The 16,832-nt window shown below is 41.0% G+C and overlaps 1 protein-coding gene across 7 annotated transcripts in view; it reads left to right on the top strand.

Annotated features, from left to right (window-relative positions):
• PDS5B (PDS5 cohesin associated factor B) overlaps nucleotides 1-16,832 on the top strand; it is a 258,856-nt gene that overhangs the window by 196,261 nt on the left and 45,763 nt on the right. For all 7 annotated transcript variants that reach the window (XM_079779314.1, XM_079779316.1, XM_079779317.1 and 4 more), the window contains exons 22-24: nucleotides 4,641-4,709; nucleotides 6,630-6,766; nucleotides 11,501-11,624. In XM_079779314.1, coding sequence (XP_079635440.1) covers nucleotides 4,641-4,709; nucleotides 6,630-6,766; nucleotides 11,501-11,624 — 330 coding nt within the window. The remainder of the gene's footprint in view (nucleotides 1-4,640; nucleotides 4,710-6,629; nucleotides 6,767-11,500; nucleotides 11,625-16,832) is intronic.

The raw sequence follows: 16,832 nt of genomic DNA on the forward strand, positions 1-16,832 counted from the left end.
CAGAGAAACCAATCAATTCCAGATGGATTAAATTTTTAGGGCATGTTAACCTTAAAAGTTTTAAAATAACATACAGGAGACTGTTTTTATGACATTGAAATAGGAAAGGATTTTTTTAAAAAGGTGAAAAATATTAACTACAGAAAGAATGGCCAATTTAGCTACATTTTAATTGATAACGTTTGTTCAAATGACACCATAAAGCGAGTAAAAGACACACCATAAATGAGATTTTATGCATTTTATGAAGTTATTGCAACATGTACCTGAAAAACGTATTAATATATGTAAAGATTACCTCTGAAAAAAAGGCAATCCAGAAAAAAAAGACATCAAAAGGATTTTGGAAAGGAGGCAACATGAAATTGGTGACTAGACATATAAACTTAACTAGAGGCCTAGTGCACGAAATACATGCACGGGCAAGGTCCCTAAGCCTGGCCGGTGATCAGGGCCGATCAGGTTCCCTACCTCCCCACTTCTCCCTTCCCTCACTGCCCATGCGCTACTGCTGCCACCACCACGCAGTTCCTGGCCTCCCCACCTCCTCCTTCCCTTGCTCCGTCAGAGTCCTGCCGCCACCGATGGTCGCCCACCATGTTCCATGCCGCCCTCTGGTGGTCAGTGCATGTCATAGCGAGCAAGCGAACTACCGGTCAAACTCCTGAGGGGACCATTTGCATATTAGCCTTTTATTATATAGGATTAATAACCAGGGAAATGCAAATTAAAACTATAAAGAGACACTACATCAATCAGATGGGAGAAATTAAGAAATATGACAAGAATTGGTGTTATATACTGCTGATAGGAAAATAAGTTTTAACAACCATTTTGAAAAATATTTTAACAATAAAATTAAATGCACGTACATGTTGCTATTTCATCAGTTTCACTCGTATGAATATAACCTAGAGAAATTCTTGCTAATAGTATCAGGATGTCCCTATAAGAATATTTATAGGAAAGAAATGGAAATATTCCAGATGTCCACTAAGAGAATAAATAAATTGAGTTATTTTGCATGATATAACACAGAATAACAAATGAATGAACTAGTTAGATTTAATAACAAGGACTATTCTAAGAAACAAATGTGTAATAAAAGCAAGTCACCTAGAATGTATACAGTATAACGTAGCTTATGAGCCTCAAGAACTAGCAAAACTAAACAAGTATGCTGTTTAGAGAGATATATTTGGTAAAGTGGTGTTTCGTTTTAGTTAGAAAATAATAAACCCAAAATTCCACACAGTGCTTACCTAAGGCAGAAAAAATACAGGGAGGTTTGGCAAGTAATAAAACCAGGTACTAACAGTTCATGGGTGTTCATTGTCATATTATAAAACAAGTGATACAAATGTTAAATACATACAGGGGTGGGGCAAAAGTAGGATTATGGTTGTATGTTAAACACAATTTATTCTTGTGTTATTATTTATTATTGTATTACAACTGTAAACCTACTTTTGCCCAACCCTGTATATTCCTTTTTATAAATATAACATAAAATAAAACAAATGGATTTAAAAAGGTGAAAGTTCTGTTTCTGACAAGAACTGACTAGGTTGTCTTGAACCTATATTCCCACTGGAACAAATAAAAAGAATGGACAAACTATTTTTAAAAATCAGTTGAAGGCAACAGAGATACACCAATACACCAAAGCAATGAGATTTGGCAAGGCAAAGTTTCTAAAGAGATGAGAAATAAAGAGATTTGAGGTTGGTGCTCTGATGGTTTTGCTTACACACGTGATAGCTTATACACATGATAGCTGACTTTGAGGATGAAAGGCTGAGAGGTGGATAAATACTTTAATCACTGTTACTAAGCTGAAAGGAAGAAAAAAATTACAACTATGAGCCCAATAAAGAGTAGAGCCCTTGTTAAACACCCTAAACTTTAAAGTGGATGATGTTTGCAGAGTTTGCCTCCTGGATCCTGTTGTCAGAGGGTTTGATTTCTGTTTCCTAGGCTGCCTCTGGAAATAACACCTGAGCTGGGAGTAAAAATGGGATCTTCAGGCTTCCATCGTTGGGTTCAGCGTTACTGTCACCTTAACTTGATTTCCTGGCTGCCACTGTAAATTCACATCTTTCATTAGCTGCAGTTTATCATTTCAAGATTATTCTTTGATTGTGCTGCTGGGAGTGAGGGAGGGGGTTTCTTTTCTGTGCTTGTAGGGAGACAAACCTTCTAGCTCCGTTAATTTTTTTACTGTATATTTTGTGTTTTTCAAAATCCTACATAATAAAAGGGAAGTATGCAAATTAACCATCACTCCGCTACGCCCACAATTGGGCCAGCAGGAGGCGCGGGGGCGGGACTTGGGGTGGCCAATCACGCTGGCAGGAGGAGCTGGGAGTGGAGACTTGGGAGTGATCCCTGGCAAGTCGAGCTGGCTTGGGCTGGGGGATCTCAGGCCGCCAGGCCTCACCCCAAGCCGCGCGATGGCTCTCAAGCCCCGCCTGTTTGGGCTGGGGTCTCAGGCCGCCAGGCCATGCCCCCAAGTCGTGCGAGTGATCCCTGGCAAGCCGCACAGGCTTGGGCTGGGTCTCAGGCTTCCAGGCCTCACCCCCAAGCCGCACGATGGCTCGCAAGCCACACCGGCTTGGGCTGGGGGAACTGGATGGCTCTCAAGCCCCGCCTGTTTGGGCTGGGATCTCAGGCCGCCAGGCCATGCCCCCAAGTCGCGCGAGTGATCCCTGGCAAGCCGCACAGGCTTGGGCTGGGGTCTCAGGCTGCCAGGCCATGCCCCCAAGCCGTGCGATGGCTCGCAAGCCACGCCTGTTTGGGCTGGGGTCTCAGGCCGCCAGGGCCAAGTCCCCAAGTCGTGCGAGTGATCCCTGGCAAGCCGCACAGGCTTGGGCTGGGGTCTCAGCCTGCTAGGGCCATGCCCCCAAGCCGCACAGGCTTGGGCTGGGGTCTCAGGCCGCCAGGCCACGCCCCCAAGTCGCGCGAGTGATCCCTGGCAAGCCGCACAGGCTTGGGCTGGGGTCTCAGGCAGCCAGGCCTCGCCCCCAAGCCGCGCGATGGCTCGCAAACCGCGCCGGCTTGGGCTGGGGGGGGGGTCTCAAGCACCAGGACCTTGCCCCCAAGCAGAGCTGCTTGGGCTGGGGTCTCAGACCGCCAGGGCCTGGCACCCAAGCCGCATGATCCCTGGCCGAGGCGGCTGCCTGGGCTGGGGTCTCATTCCTGCAGGGCCGGGCACCCAACTGCATGATCACCCAGCCAGCAGCAATGGCAGGGTGGTGCACCCCCACCAAGCTATCTTCAGGCCAGTGAAGGCAGCCTGGGCTGGAGACGCACACCCCCACCGGGCTATCCACAGCCAGGCTGAGATGACAGCCTGGGCAGGGGTCTCAGCTTGGCTGGGCTGAGGCAGCAGCCTGGGCTGGGGTCTCAGCCTGGCCAGGGCCCCATCCCCTGCCAGCGGTGGCAGCCTGGGGTCCCAACCATTGAGTCACACCAGCCAGGCAGATATGGAGGAATCTTAAATGTTTCTTTTTTTTATAATATATATTTTATTGATTTTTTTACAGAGAGGAAGGGAAAGGGATAGAAAGCTAGAAACATCTATGAGAGAGAAACATTGATCAGCTGCCTCCTGCACACTCCCCACTGGGTATGTGCCCCCAACCAAGGTACATGCCCTTGACCAGAATCGAACCGGGGACCCTTGATTCTGCAGTCCAATGCTTCATCCATTCGCTGAGCCAAAACAGTTAGGACTGTCCAATATGCTAAAGAAAAAACCCTATCTAATAAAGAGGGAATATGCAAGGGAGGGCATTTGGGGGTGACCGTGGTATCAGGGGCTGGCAGGGAAGTGGTTAGGGGGTGATCAGGTTGGCAGGCATAGTGGTTAGGGGCAATCAGGAAGGCAGGGAGGCGAGTAGTTGGGAGCCAGCAGTCCTAGATTGTGAAAGGGATGTCTGACTGCCTGTTTAGGCCCGATCCTATGGACATCCCCCAAGGGGTCCCAGATTGGAGAGGGTGCAGGTTGGGCTGAGACACACACACACACACACACACACACACACACACACACGTGCACGAATTTCGTGCACCGGGCCTCTAGTTTTTCTATAATTTGGTCTCCTTTTGGGCCTCTTGTTTTTTAGCTCTGTGTAACTGTGTGTGTGTGTGTGTGTGTGTGTGTGTGTGTGGCCATTTTGGTAGGACTTAGCTATGAAAATATTAATGCTTTTTTTCTGTTATCTTCAACTGCAAACCTTTTCAATTTTTCCCCTGCTCAAGGTTCTTTCTGTATATCTTTCTCCTTATTTAAGAACTATACTTTATGGTTTCGTTGATTTTATCCTAGACCTTGCCAAGCTGCCTTAAATAATTGAATCAGTCTCAGAACGGGTTTTTATGGGATTGTATGTAGGATGTTAAAGTCAATCCACCTCCACCCAGAGAGACCCAACTGATGAGGATGTATAAGTGCTGAATGTGGGTGCTAGTGAATTATGCCTTTCAGCCTTTTTGAGTAATAGGGTTAGAAAGGTGTGTTTTTTCCCCCAACATATAATAACTGTCACTCCAGAAGATAAAGATTTCATTCATTCACTATATATTAATTAAACATGAGAATTCATGTTCACATTGTAAAGTCCTTAATTTTTGTTTAGCTTCCAGGAAAAAAGACAACTAAGCTTTGGGTTCCAGATGAAGAAGTTTCTCCTGAGACAATGGTCAAAGTGAGTAATATATATAGATTTCTTTATTTAAATACATTTAATATAGGTGTTAAAATTTCTATTCCTGTTACCAAGTTGGCTATTAAAACCATTCGAGTTTTTATATTTATAGTATGGCATTAATCCATGTACTGTGAGAGTATAAGGCAATGATGAGAAACCCAAGGCCTTGAGGGCAGCTGCATGTAATCTAATTTGAGAGAAAAAAAAAGAGTTTGTAAACTACCTCCATGTTGCAATGCTTCTTAGATATCAACCATCAAATGGCAAAAGACAATTCTGGTTTTCTTATGTACCTTCTGCTGTTCAGTAAAAATGGTTATTTGGATTTGCAGACTGTTTATCTTTCCCAAAGGATTTGATAAAACTTTTTATTTTGATTTTTTTTTTTGTAGACCTCACTTCAATGCACTGCCCAAGATGTGAAGGCCATGAACAAATACAATAAATATTGTTGTTTTTCTTGTTGTAATTTCTTATAAATCTTTTCGGAAGCGGTGTTTATGTTTCATATTATTAACTACTTTATCACATTATTCCAGCTTCAGATTCTGATAGACCTTTAGAGCATCCCTTCCTTTATCATTGAACTAGAGGCCCGTTGCAGGAAGATTCCTGCAAGAATAGGGCTTCCTTGGGCCTGTTCCTGCAAGAAGAGGGCTTCCTGCGGCCTGAGCAAAGCAGAGAAGGGAATGAAGCCTTTTCCGCTGCCTCGCTCCCTCCCGTCTCCGCTGCCTCGCTCCCTCCCTTCTCCGCTGCCTCGTTCCCACCCGTCTCCGCTGCCTCGCTCCCTCCCTTCTCCGCTGCCTCCCTCCCACCGTCTCCACTGCCTCCCTCCCGTCTCCGCTGCCTCGCTCCCTCCCTTCTCCGCTGCCTCGCTCCCTCCCTTCTCCGCTGCCTCCCTCCCACCGTCTCCACTGCCTCCCTCCCGTCTCCACTGCCTCGCTCCCTCCCGTCTCCACTGCCTCGCTCCTTCCCGTCTCCATTGCCTCGCTCCCTCCCGTCTCCACTGCCTCGCTCCCTCCCTTCTCTGCTGCCTCGCTCCCTTCTCCGCCGCTTCGCTCCCTTCTGCAGTGCTTGGCTTCCTTCTACGCTGTCTTCAGTCTTCACTCCGAGCCTGCGTGTGCAAATTAACTGCCATCTTTGTTGGGTTAATTTGCATACTCGCTCCTGATTGGCTGGTGGGCGTAGCAGAGGGACGGTCAATTTGCATGTTTCTCTTTTTATTAGTGTAGATGATGCTTGATTCTTTCAAGTTCCAGTATAAATCTGTTTTCTTAGCATTGGTCTCAAGCAGCAGTTTTGTATGGTTGAGCAGCACTGGACTGGAAGGCAGACCACCTGCACTTAAGTTCATAATTACCAAATGGAACAGGAAAGGCATTTTAAGGGTGTCTGGACCATGCCACTGCAGAAGACAAGACCCACTCAGTCCCTGTGCCTTAGAGCTGTAAAAAGCAAAGATAATGTGTGAAGAAAAGAAGAAGTAATATGCATCCTTTCAAAAGGGTTGTTGCAAATAACTTAGGTACTTCATAATTATAAAAACAGTACAAATGTAAGATGGTATCATCTCTTAGACACAAAAGATTGAATATAATTTGTAGCTTAACTTTTTTGCATAGTTAGTATGATTTTACTGAGGGTTATAAAGTGTAGAGTGTATGTTTGGGAAAATGGAAAAAAAAACAAAAACCACACACACAAAAAGTCTTTGTCAGTTACCTAGGAGGTGAGACATGTTTAATATTAAACATTCAGAGTTATCTTCATAGATATAGAAAAGAATAATTCCTTTTTCTTTTCCTTTTTTCCCCCCAAAAAGGCATCGATGAAAAGCATATTTTTTTAAATTAAGCTTGATACAGAATTTCTTTAAAATGTAGCAATGTTTTACTTGTCAATTTGTCTTTTAAATAGATACAGGCGATTAAAATGATGGTTCGATGGCTACTTGGAATGAAGAATAATCACAGTAAATCAGGAACTTCTACTTTAAGATTGCTAACAACAATATTGCATAGTGATGGAGACTTGACAGAACAGGGGAAAATTAGGTATAAATTACTGTTTTAAGTTATTTGGATTGCATAGTATTTCAAATCTGCTGTAATCATTGCTTGGTTCAGTTTCTTTTAAAAAATAATTATTGCTTTGTATGTATGCCTATATTTTTATTGTAATATGCTTTTGTACAGTGGTTATTTGTACAAGGTACTACTATATACACTTAATTATTTTGAACAAAACATCTTCATATTAGGCTTTTCAAAGTTTTGAAAAGCTAATGTGAAGATGTTAGTGTACCAATAAGTACCTGATATTTTATGTTCTTGTTAATTAATGTCTAAAGGGAAAAAAGCAGACTGGGTAGAAGACAGCTTATTAAATCGATTCCAAAAGTATAAATATGTACAAATGGAAAAAAATACTTGATGTAAATTATTTAAAATACATACTGTTTTGTTTTGCTTAAAAGATACAGAATAGTGATTGGTAACAGACTCTTGGTCCTAGATTCAAATTCTGGCACCATCACTTACTAGCAAAGGGACCCTTACCAATTTCTTTAACCTCTCTGTACCTCAGTTTCCTCATAGAGAATGACTACATATACCCTGTCTCACCTAGCTATTATGATGATTAAATAAGTTAGTATATTTAAGGTGTTTAAAACACTGCCCAGCACATAGTAAGTATTTAGAAGTACTGGTGATGGCAGTGGTTATTATGACAAGGTTAGCTAAAATTTAGAAATTTGTCTTCTGTGTTATTTATTGACTTTTTTTTGGTAATAAACATAAGAGAATAACTTTTCTCCTCTTAATATATCTAGCGTAAAGACTTTAATGACAAAGTATATAAAGATGACTGCCAGCTGCTTTCTCCCTTTCTGTCTTCATTTCTTGTGTTTTTGCTGATATTATACTTTTTGCATAGACAGTTAAAAGGAGCACATTTTTATCAAACAAACCAAGTAAAAATAAAACTTGGTCAAGCATTCCACATGTATAACTCATTTATGTACATTTTTTCAGTCTAATTAGTTGTCTTTATCTCTCTATTCTTATAATTCATACTAGAAGCCCAGTGCATGAATTTGTGCACCAGTGGGGTCCCTCGGCCTGACCTGTGGGATTGGGCCGAAACCAGCTCTCCAACATCCCCCAAGAGGTCCCGGATTGTGAGAGGGCTCAGGCCAGGCCGAGAGACCCCACTGGTGAGCAATCGGGGCCCGGGAGGGACGCAGCAGGTTGGCCAGCCTGGGAGGGACCGTGAGAGGGCTCCAGGGCGTGTCCAACCTGTCTCGCTCAGTCCCCATCAGCCGGACCTCAGCAGTAAGCTAACATACTGGTCGGAATGTCTGCCCCCTGGTGGTCATTGCATGTCATAGTGAGCGGTTGAGTGACCTTAGCATATCATTAGCATATTACACTTTGATTGGTAGAACGGTCCACCGGACACTTAGCATATTAGGCTTTTATTATATAGGATATGCCAGTGTTCAGGATTTACATAATAATTGGAGAAGAACATTTTTCTCTAGCATTAATACATTTTTATATCTTAAATTTATTAATAACATTATTCATGTGCATGTTTAGATCCTTCACCTGTTATTTTTCATGGTATTCCTTAACAAAATTAAATGTGTACTTGAATTCTGCAAATGTGTGTGACTTATGTTGGTTTTGCATTTTTAAATAAGTTTTATATAGAAATCTGGTTTTCAAAATATTAGTTGTAAAGTATTTATTTATAGTTGTTTATTTCTTTTTATAAACTCAAACAAGAATGACTTTCCTTTAGCAGTGGCTGAGGGATTTACCTCAAAACAGCTCTTAGAATATTGCTGTAAATGAACTGAAAGGCATTCCTATATCATGTAACCTCAGAACTTTGTTTTTTAGAACTTTCTTTTTTATACAAGTAATTGCTATTTTTTAATTCCAGTTGTTGTACAATATTAGTTTCAGATCTACAACCCAGTGATTAGACATTATATAACTTATAAAGTTATATTGGCTGGGAGGAGTGGCCACAACCACTGGCCACCAGGGAGGATCTGCTGTGCAGGGGCCAAACCCACGGAGCAGGACTTGCTTCAGCAGGGCTCTGATGCCTGCTGAGTCCACCCCTTGACTTTTTTCTGTTGTAGGTGGTTAGGGGGTGGGTGGTCTTTGGCATGATCTGAAGCTATCCACTGGGTTTGTTGGCTCTGAGGCCTGTAAACCAAGGTCATCTGCTGCCCGTGCCCTGCCCCAAACCATGAGCTACAAAGTGATAAGCAGATGGCTACTACTTGTGCTGGGCTTGGAGGTATCCAGGAGAGGCCACTGTGTAAACCAGGACCAGCTGCCAATAGTGACAGGCCTCAGGCCACTTAGCAAGGGGCAGAGGGCACGCCAAGGCCAGCTGCTGCTTGTTTGAGAGATTTTAAGAAAATCTGCAGCAGTAGCCAAGACAGCCCGTTTGTATGGTAAAGCCACGGAAAATGGCCTGGGTAGGCCCACAAGTTGGGTGAGGTGGGGATTTAGGATTACCAGGGCTAGAAAACAGTGTTAGCCAGGTTGGTGGAGACTGAGATACAACCCTGCTCGTGGGCTCTTTTGGGAGGGCTCAGAAAAGCAACAAAGACCTCTGCCTGCATTTTTGTCTGGGAGAATGCTGTCCCTCTAGACCTCCCCCTTGGGCCAGACAATTCAGTTCCTTTCTGTTTCTTCCTGGAACTTTAGCAGCTGCTGCCCCAGTGCTGGAGCTCAGAGCAAGTGAGTTTGAATGTGCTCGGGCCTTTAAGAGGAAGACGTGGGACTCCAGTAGCTCTCTATCTCTCAGCCATAATCCCCACTGATTTTCACAACCAGATGTAATGGGGACTTCTCCCTCTCACCCCACACTGAAACCCTGAGCTGGGGAGCCTGGTATAGAACTGGGACTTCTAAGGGGGAACCTCTGCAGTCAAAATAATTTCTCCCAATTTTCAATTGCCAAATGTGGATGTGGGACCAACTTGTTCTGCATTTTGGCCCCTCCTACCAGTCCCTACGTTGCTTCTTCTTTTATATCAGTGGTTCTCAACCTTTCTAGTGCCACGACCCTTTAATACAGTTCCTCATGTTGTGGTGACCCCCAACCATAAAATTATTTTCGTTGCTACTTCATAACTGTAATTTTGCTACTGTTATGAATCGTAATGTAAATATCTGTGTTTTCCGATGGTCTTAGACTCTACAGCAGCGGGTCCCACAGGTTGAGAACCACTAGCAGGGTCACCTAAGACCATCGGAAAACACAGATATTTACATTACGATTCATAACAGTAGCAAAATTACAGTTATGAAGTAGCAACGAAAATAATTTCATGGTTGGGGGTCACCACAACATGAGGAATTGTATTAAAGGGTCGCGGCACTAGAAAGATTGAGAACCACTGATCTAGTACATCACTGTATTCCAAAGGTTATTTAGATGTATTTACTAGCCAAGAATTTACTATTCTTTGAGATATGTCCCATTTAGCAGAAGTTTCCTTAAACATAAAAGGAGCCTCTTGGTAATACTTGAAAAGTTGGATTCTAGCTGAAAATAGTAATGTTTTATTCACTACTAGAGGCCCAGTGCATGAGTAGGGTCCCCTACACGCTTTCGCTTTCGATCACGGGGGAGCTGGGTGCCTGTCCGCTGGTGCCTGAGCCGACAGGCACCCAGCTCCCACGCTTTCGCTTTCGATCACGGGGGAGCTGGGTGCCTGTCCGCTGGTGTACCAGGCCTTTCAGAAGCCTCCGAAAGGCCTAGTGCACCAGCAGACAGGCACCTAGCTCCCACGCTTTTGATGGTCCACGGCGGGATGTGAGCTCGCTGCCCCAGAGGCCCCTTCTGTGCCGCAGCACAGCCATGGCACAGACACTGAGCTCGCGCCGCCGCTGGCGAAGTGAGCTCAGCGTGCCGCTGGCCCAATCGGCCACCCCGGCCACCCCAAGTCCCGCCCCCCCGCGCCTCCTGGCCAATCGTGGGCATGGCGAAGGTACGGTCAATTTGCATATTTGTCTATTATTAGGTAGGATACCTGCTTTCATTCTACTTCTTTTATACTTAACACAGTAGTTTTAGTTGACTAATAAGCATGTTAGGACATTTTTATACCTAATTTGTAAACAAACATATCTATATATATAAAAGCCTAAGCGACAGAACAACCGGTCCACTGGTTGCTATGATGCACACTGACCACCAGGGGACAGACACTCAACGCACAGGATCGGGCTCCCTCCTGTCTAGATCGGGCCTGTAGGGATCAGGCTCCCTCCTCTAGATTGGGCCTGCGGGGATCGGGCTCCCTCCTGTCTGGATTGGTCCTGCCGGGATTGGGCCAAAACTGGCTAGCCAACATCCCCTAAGGGGTCCCGGATTGCGAGAGGGCACAGGCCAGGCCAAGGGACCCCACTGGTGCACGAATCTGTGCACCAGGCCTCTAGTCTACAAATAATCCATAATGGAAGACTTAAGACCTAACAACTAAACATACGAATAATAGGATTGGCTATAAGCTGTTTTGTAGGAGAGAATTACATGACTTTAGCACACTTATGTTCAGGTGAAGAATTTTGCAGTATTAGACATCATATTCCAAAGTTAAATAAATATAGTATGTTTTTAGCATCACTAAACTGTTTTATAACTTTTTTTTTTTTTTGGCTAGAGGATTTTGTAAAATTAGCTATACAAAGCAGGAATGTTTTTGTGCACATAGTTAGAAATCTAATTTACATTCTTTCTTGCTTATTTTTCAGTAAACCAGATATGTCACGTCTGAGACTTGCTGCTGGGAGTGCTATTGTGAAGCTGGCACAAGAACCCTGTTACCATGAAATCATCACATTAGAACAGTATCAGCTCTGTGCATTAGCTATCAATGTAAGGAAAAAGGCTATATAGAACATGACTTGATATGGTCTTTGACTTAAGAAGTCCACCATGATATAGAGATAAAAATATTGAACGTTTATGTCTGCTATTGAAAAATTTATGTGAGAAACATTTTAGAGTTCTAAAACTAGCAATTGAATTTGGGGTTGCTAACATAGTACAGTTGACTCTTGTTATTTGCAGTAGTTCTGCAAAGTCACTCCAAGCACTGAATTAACAAATACGGAACCATTGCTCATAGGGGAAATACAGGGGTGGTTCCTGCATACCTCAAGTCACAACATTTTTATCAATCATCCTTAACCTTGTTTTATATGTATTTATATTTAAAGGCACCTTAATATTTAGTTGTTTTATTATTAAACTCATGGCCTGCAGCACTATAACTCATGCCTGAATGAAGCCTATTTAACAAACATATTTTCTCCATAATGTACATCCCAGCCTTCTTGCTCTTAGAATCAGTAAATAGCATTTCAGCACTATGCTTAGAAGCTAATTTAACAACAAGGTCATTAAAAATGTGAAAAATGAGGCACTATATAGACCACCAGAAGGACACTTGTTTGTAATATGAGAGCTGAAACAACAAAGTGGAGCATTGCCTTGTTCAACCTTAGTTGAACATGTGTCAGGCGATTCTCATACTTTCCTGCTCAGTGCATTAACTCGGGAATGACCATGAAAGCATTGCAAGTATTGATTTTGAGGTTGCAATTAAATTTTAGTGAGTTGGTAAATTCACAAATGCAGAATGTGTGAATAATGAGGCTTGAATGTATTTAGTTTTTCAAAGGAAGAAAAAAGTATAGAAATTTATCGTTTCACTAGAGGTCCAATGCACAGAATTCGTGCAAGAGTAGGCCTTCCTTTCCCTGGCTGCCAGCACCGGCTTCCCTCTGGCACCCGGGACCCGGGCTTACCTCACAGCCCCATCTTCGTCCAGAAGGTCATCCGGTCTAAATACCATATTACACTTTTATTATTATAGACTAGAGGCCTGTTGCACGAAATTCGTGCAAGGAGCTTGGCCCTCACAGCCATGGTGGCTTGCCTTGGCCCTCGCAGCCCCGGCTTCATCCAGAAGGTCATCCGTTTGTACGGTCTAACTAGCATATTATGCTTTTATTATAGATAAGGACATGGTATAGATTAATTTTAGATCAGAAACATTCTTTATTAGTTAGTGAAAATTTCCAAAAATTAGAATAACATAATATTTGAACTATATCACTTTAGAAGTTTTTTTCTTAATATGTTTTTATTGATTTTTTAGAGAGAGTGAAAGAGAGAGAGAGACAGGCAATGATATGAGAGAGAAACAATGATAGGTTGCCTCCTGGCTGTACTCTGACTGGGGATCAAACCCGAAATCTGGGTATGTGCCCTGACTGGGAATCAAACCAGCAACCTTTTGGTGCATGGTAAGATGCTCAACCAACTGAGCCACACTGGCCAGGGCACTTTAGACATTTTTAGCATCATTTGAGAAAATTAAAGAAAACGGACTTTCATAATAGTAAAGATGATATTCCAGTATGAGTTTTTTATTCATAATTGGTTATATTATACTTACTTTTGCTGTTCTTTTTTGGCATTTATTTCAGGGATTATTGTAATTTTTTTCAACTTCCCATTCTTTCTACTACTTATTTTTTAATTGCAGTTTATAAACAATCATGTTTGGTTTTTTTTTTTATTATAATCATGTTGTCAATTTCTGGTACTTCAGTCTTTAAAAGTTATTCCAGATCCTACATATTTTGTTTTACTTTTGGTGTTGGTGTTCAGATTAGACTAAACCATTTGAGAAATGAGATTTTGGTGAGCCCATAATTTTCTGATTTAGTTTTCCCCATTTAATTTTGGAGATCATCTTGTTTTGCAAGAAAGTGAAAATTGTTTAAAAAGTACATGTTAAATTTCCTAAGAGAAAACAACCTATATAACTATTTTTTTAAACTGGCAATACTTGCATTCTGTTGATTTATCAGGTTGTTGGTCTGATATTTCTTAGGGTAATGTTGCTATCAGTATTGAAGTAGAAAATTTTTTAAAAACCAAGAAAATATGGAAATATGTAGACAGAAGGGCTTTGAAACTGAGACTTTCTTTTATAGCATAGTATTTGTTATATATTAAATTGAAAGTTGTAAGATTGCTCTGGAATTTTGTTGACTGTAGAACATGTTAATGGTTAAATTTAATTATTAACATATGGTTGGTTACCTTATTTTCTTCTAAACCAAACTTTTCCCTAATCCTTTAAACTACATCTCTTCTTTTTAAACCTCCAATCCTCAAGAAAGAGTAATCTATATGTTTGTCTCTCTTACACTGTTATCCTCTCACTCCTCACTAATCATTTGGCTTCATTGTTTTCCAAAAATGCTCTATTGAAGTTCCAAATCCAATAATATTGGTCCTCATTGTACATCTCCTTTCTGCATCATTTGACACAAGTTATTGTGTCTTTATTCTTGAAACTCTCTTTGGCTTCCATCTCCTGATTTTTTTGTTGTACTTCTCTGACTACATTTACTGGCTATTCTCTTTTCCTTTAAATGTGTGTGTTCTATGAGGATCTGTCCATGACTAACTTTTCCACTTATACTGTACTAGAGGCCCGGTGCATGAATTTGTGCACTCGGGGGTGGGGGGGTCCTTCAGCCTGGCCTGTGCCCTCATACAGTTGGGAGCCCTCCAGGGATGTCCGACTGATGGCTTAGGGGGGTCTAAGCCATCAGTCAGACATCCTTAGCGCTGCTGCGGAGGCGGGAGAGGCTCCCGCCACCACCGCTGCACTTGTCAGCCGTGAGCCCAGCTTCTGGCTGAGCAGCGCTCCCCTGTGGGAATGCACTGACCACCAGGGGGCAGGCAGCTCCTGCATTGAGCGTCTGTCCCCTGGTGGTCAGTGTGCGTCATAGTGACCGGTCATTCTGACATTCGGTTGATTTGCATCTTAGCCTTTTATTATATAGGATATTCTTATTTGGCCATCTCATTTTCTATATAAGTGATTCCTGTACTACCAGCATTAACTTTTTCTTTTTTTAAAAGTCTCTGGTCCCACTTCCATTGCTAAACAGATTTTTCAAACTTTCATGTTCTGTGAATGTCCGACTAAATTCATATTTTCCCAAATCTATTCATTTCTGACATGTAGAGCCTTGATAGGCCTTAAGTAAATCTGAATGGCATTTCTCAAATCCACAAGCATTATTTATATTTGACTGTTTGCTTGTCCTTGCACCTCATAGCAAAGTACAGATAATTCAGTCCTATCATATCTATTGTATCTATTAATCATTCTTAATATATGTACTTCTTAATCATTCTTACTTCTGTAATCATCATTAGCTCTCAGGTAGTATTGTGAGACTTTATTATTGATTAAATTTCCTATCATGATTCTGATCATGTTATTCCCTATTAAAAAATATTTAGGGCCTTATACTCATAAAAAAGAAAAAAAACACATTTTAATATTTGGACCCAAATATACACTTAAAAATCTTGTTTAGCACACATTACCCTTTACCTAACCTCATTTCAGTGAAAGTTAACATATTATTTCTTTTATATGTTTGTAATATGCTGCCTCTAATTTTCTTTTCATTCTCCATTTCTACACATCCACCATCAACTCCTACAAATCAAGACTCAGGCACAATCTTCTTCTCAAAAAACTTTCTCATTTTTATAGCTGGTCTCCTTTTGATTCCCTGGTGGTCTTATCTGTAGTCCTCTGATACATACGTGCCTGTGCATTAGTAATTTATGTACCTGTGATTTATTTCTCTTACTTGTGGTGAGCTCTTTAAAGACAGTATTTTACCTCAGAGACCATTGTTAATGATATTTGAATAGAAATCTGGAGGAAGAGAAATTCAGTAATGTGAATCTTAACATTTTTAATAATTAAGCTATTTTAGAATTTGAATGCAGTTCATGGAAAATCTGTATGTACTGCTGTGTGCTGTACATTGTTCTAGATTCTGTAAATACAAAAATGAAATAAGTCACGGCTGCCACCCTCAAGAACATAACCTCTTAGGAAAACAGAAAATATAAATAAATGGTAATAACACAATGCAATACACCAAGTAATTGAACTGTTTACAAGATACTAGGTACTACATTCATGATGATAATTTGTACTAGAAAAGGCCACTAAGAGTGAATTTACTTAAGAAGCAGACTACTTAATACTTAAGATTAAGACTTTATTCTTAATAGTGAGTAAAAGTTTGTATCGAACTTTATTTTGGGGGAATATATTTTGTGGTACCATCTTCTTTATTTTAAAATATTGAACTAATAATCGGTTAAAACCAAAACTATGAAAGTATCAGGTGCTTTCTTTTTTTAGTGTTTTTTTCCGCATAAAAATTGTATTCTTCTGTCCTTTAACTTTTATAATATAGTCAAAAGAATAATCATTTTTGCAAAAAAGCAACAACAACAAAACAAACATTTAAAACCTCAGTTCTCAGGAACACTTCTTTTAAATTTTCATTCAGATGATTCTCTTTTGATATACTTTTTATGACATCATGTCAAATTTATCATCTTTTCTCATTAACTCTGTCAGTTTCCTTCCATATGATTTGACAGTTCTTCTCTAACATCACTTTAATGATTTTTTTGAGTCCTAAATTTGCCATGGGATTCACAATTTGACTTTGTTATTCATTTGCATTGTATCCTGAATGATGAGTGAGAGAGTGACAAAAACATGGTCTTGCCAGGAAATGCATCTAAGTAGGGAGTGAGGGGGAAATATTTGGAGATTAGTTTTTAAATGAGTGGCCGGTTGACTTGTGAATATATTTTGATAGATGGATTTATATAGGTTGTAATTCCTTATCTTCATAATATATAATTGATAATGAAGACTCCTCTCCCTTATGGTAGTGATACTGAGGAAGGAATGAGTTAACTAACTTTGTTTCGTTGAGTGTAAGGGTAGATAATACACAATATTTCTGTGGAAGCTAGACTATTTTTTTGTTAAAGTAGGTATTTGGCATAAGAAACTGAAGTTTAAATTAAATGAAAGAAGATGCACAAAATAAGGATTTAAACGTAAAGGCAAGATTATGAGATTATGACGTAGGTTTTAAAGAAGAACCAAATGAATATTCAAAGATAGAAGAAATAATATACATAAAGTTGCAAAAATATGAAACACTT

The sequence above is a fragment of the Cnephaeus nilssonii genome (genome assembly GCF_951640355.1).
Source record: "Cnephaeus nilssonii genome assembly, chromosome: 8".
Lineage (NCBI taxonomy): Eukaryota > Metazoa > Chordata > Mammalia > Chiroptera > Vespertilionidae > Cnephaeus > Cnephaeus nilssonii.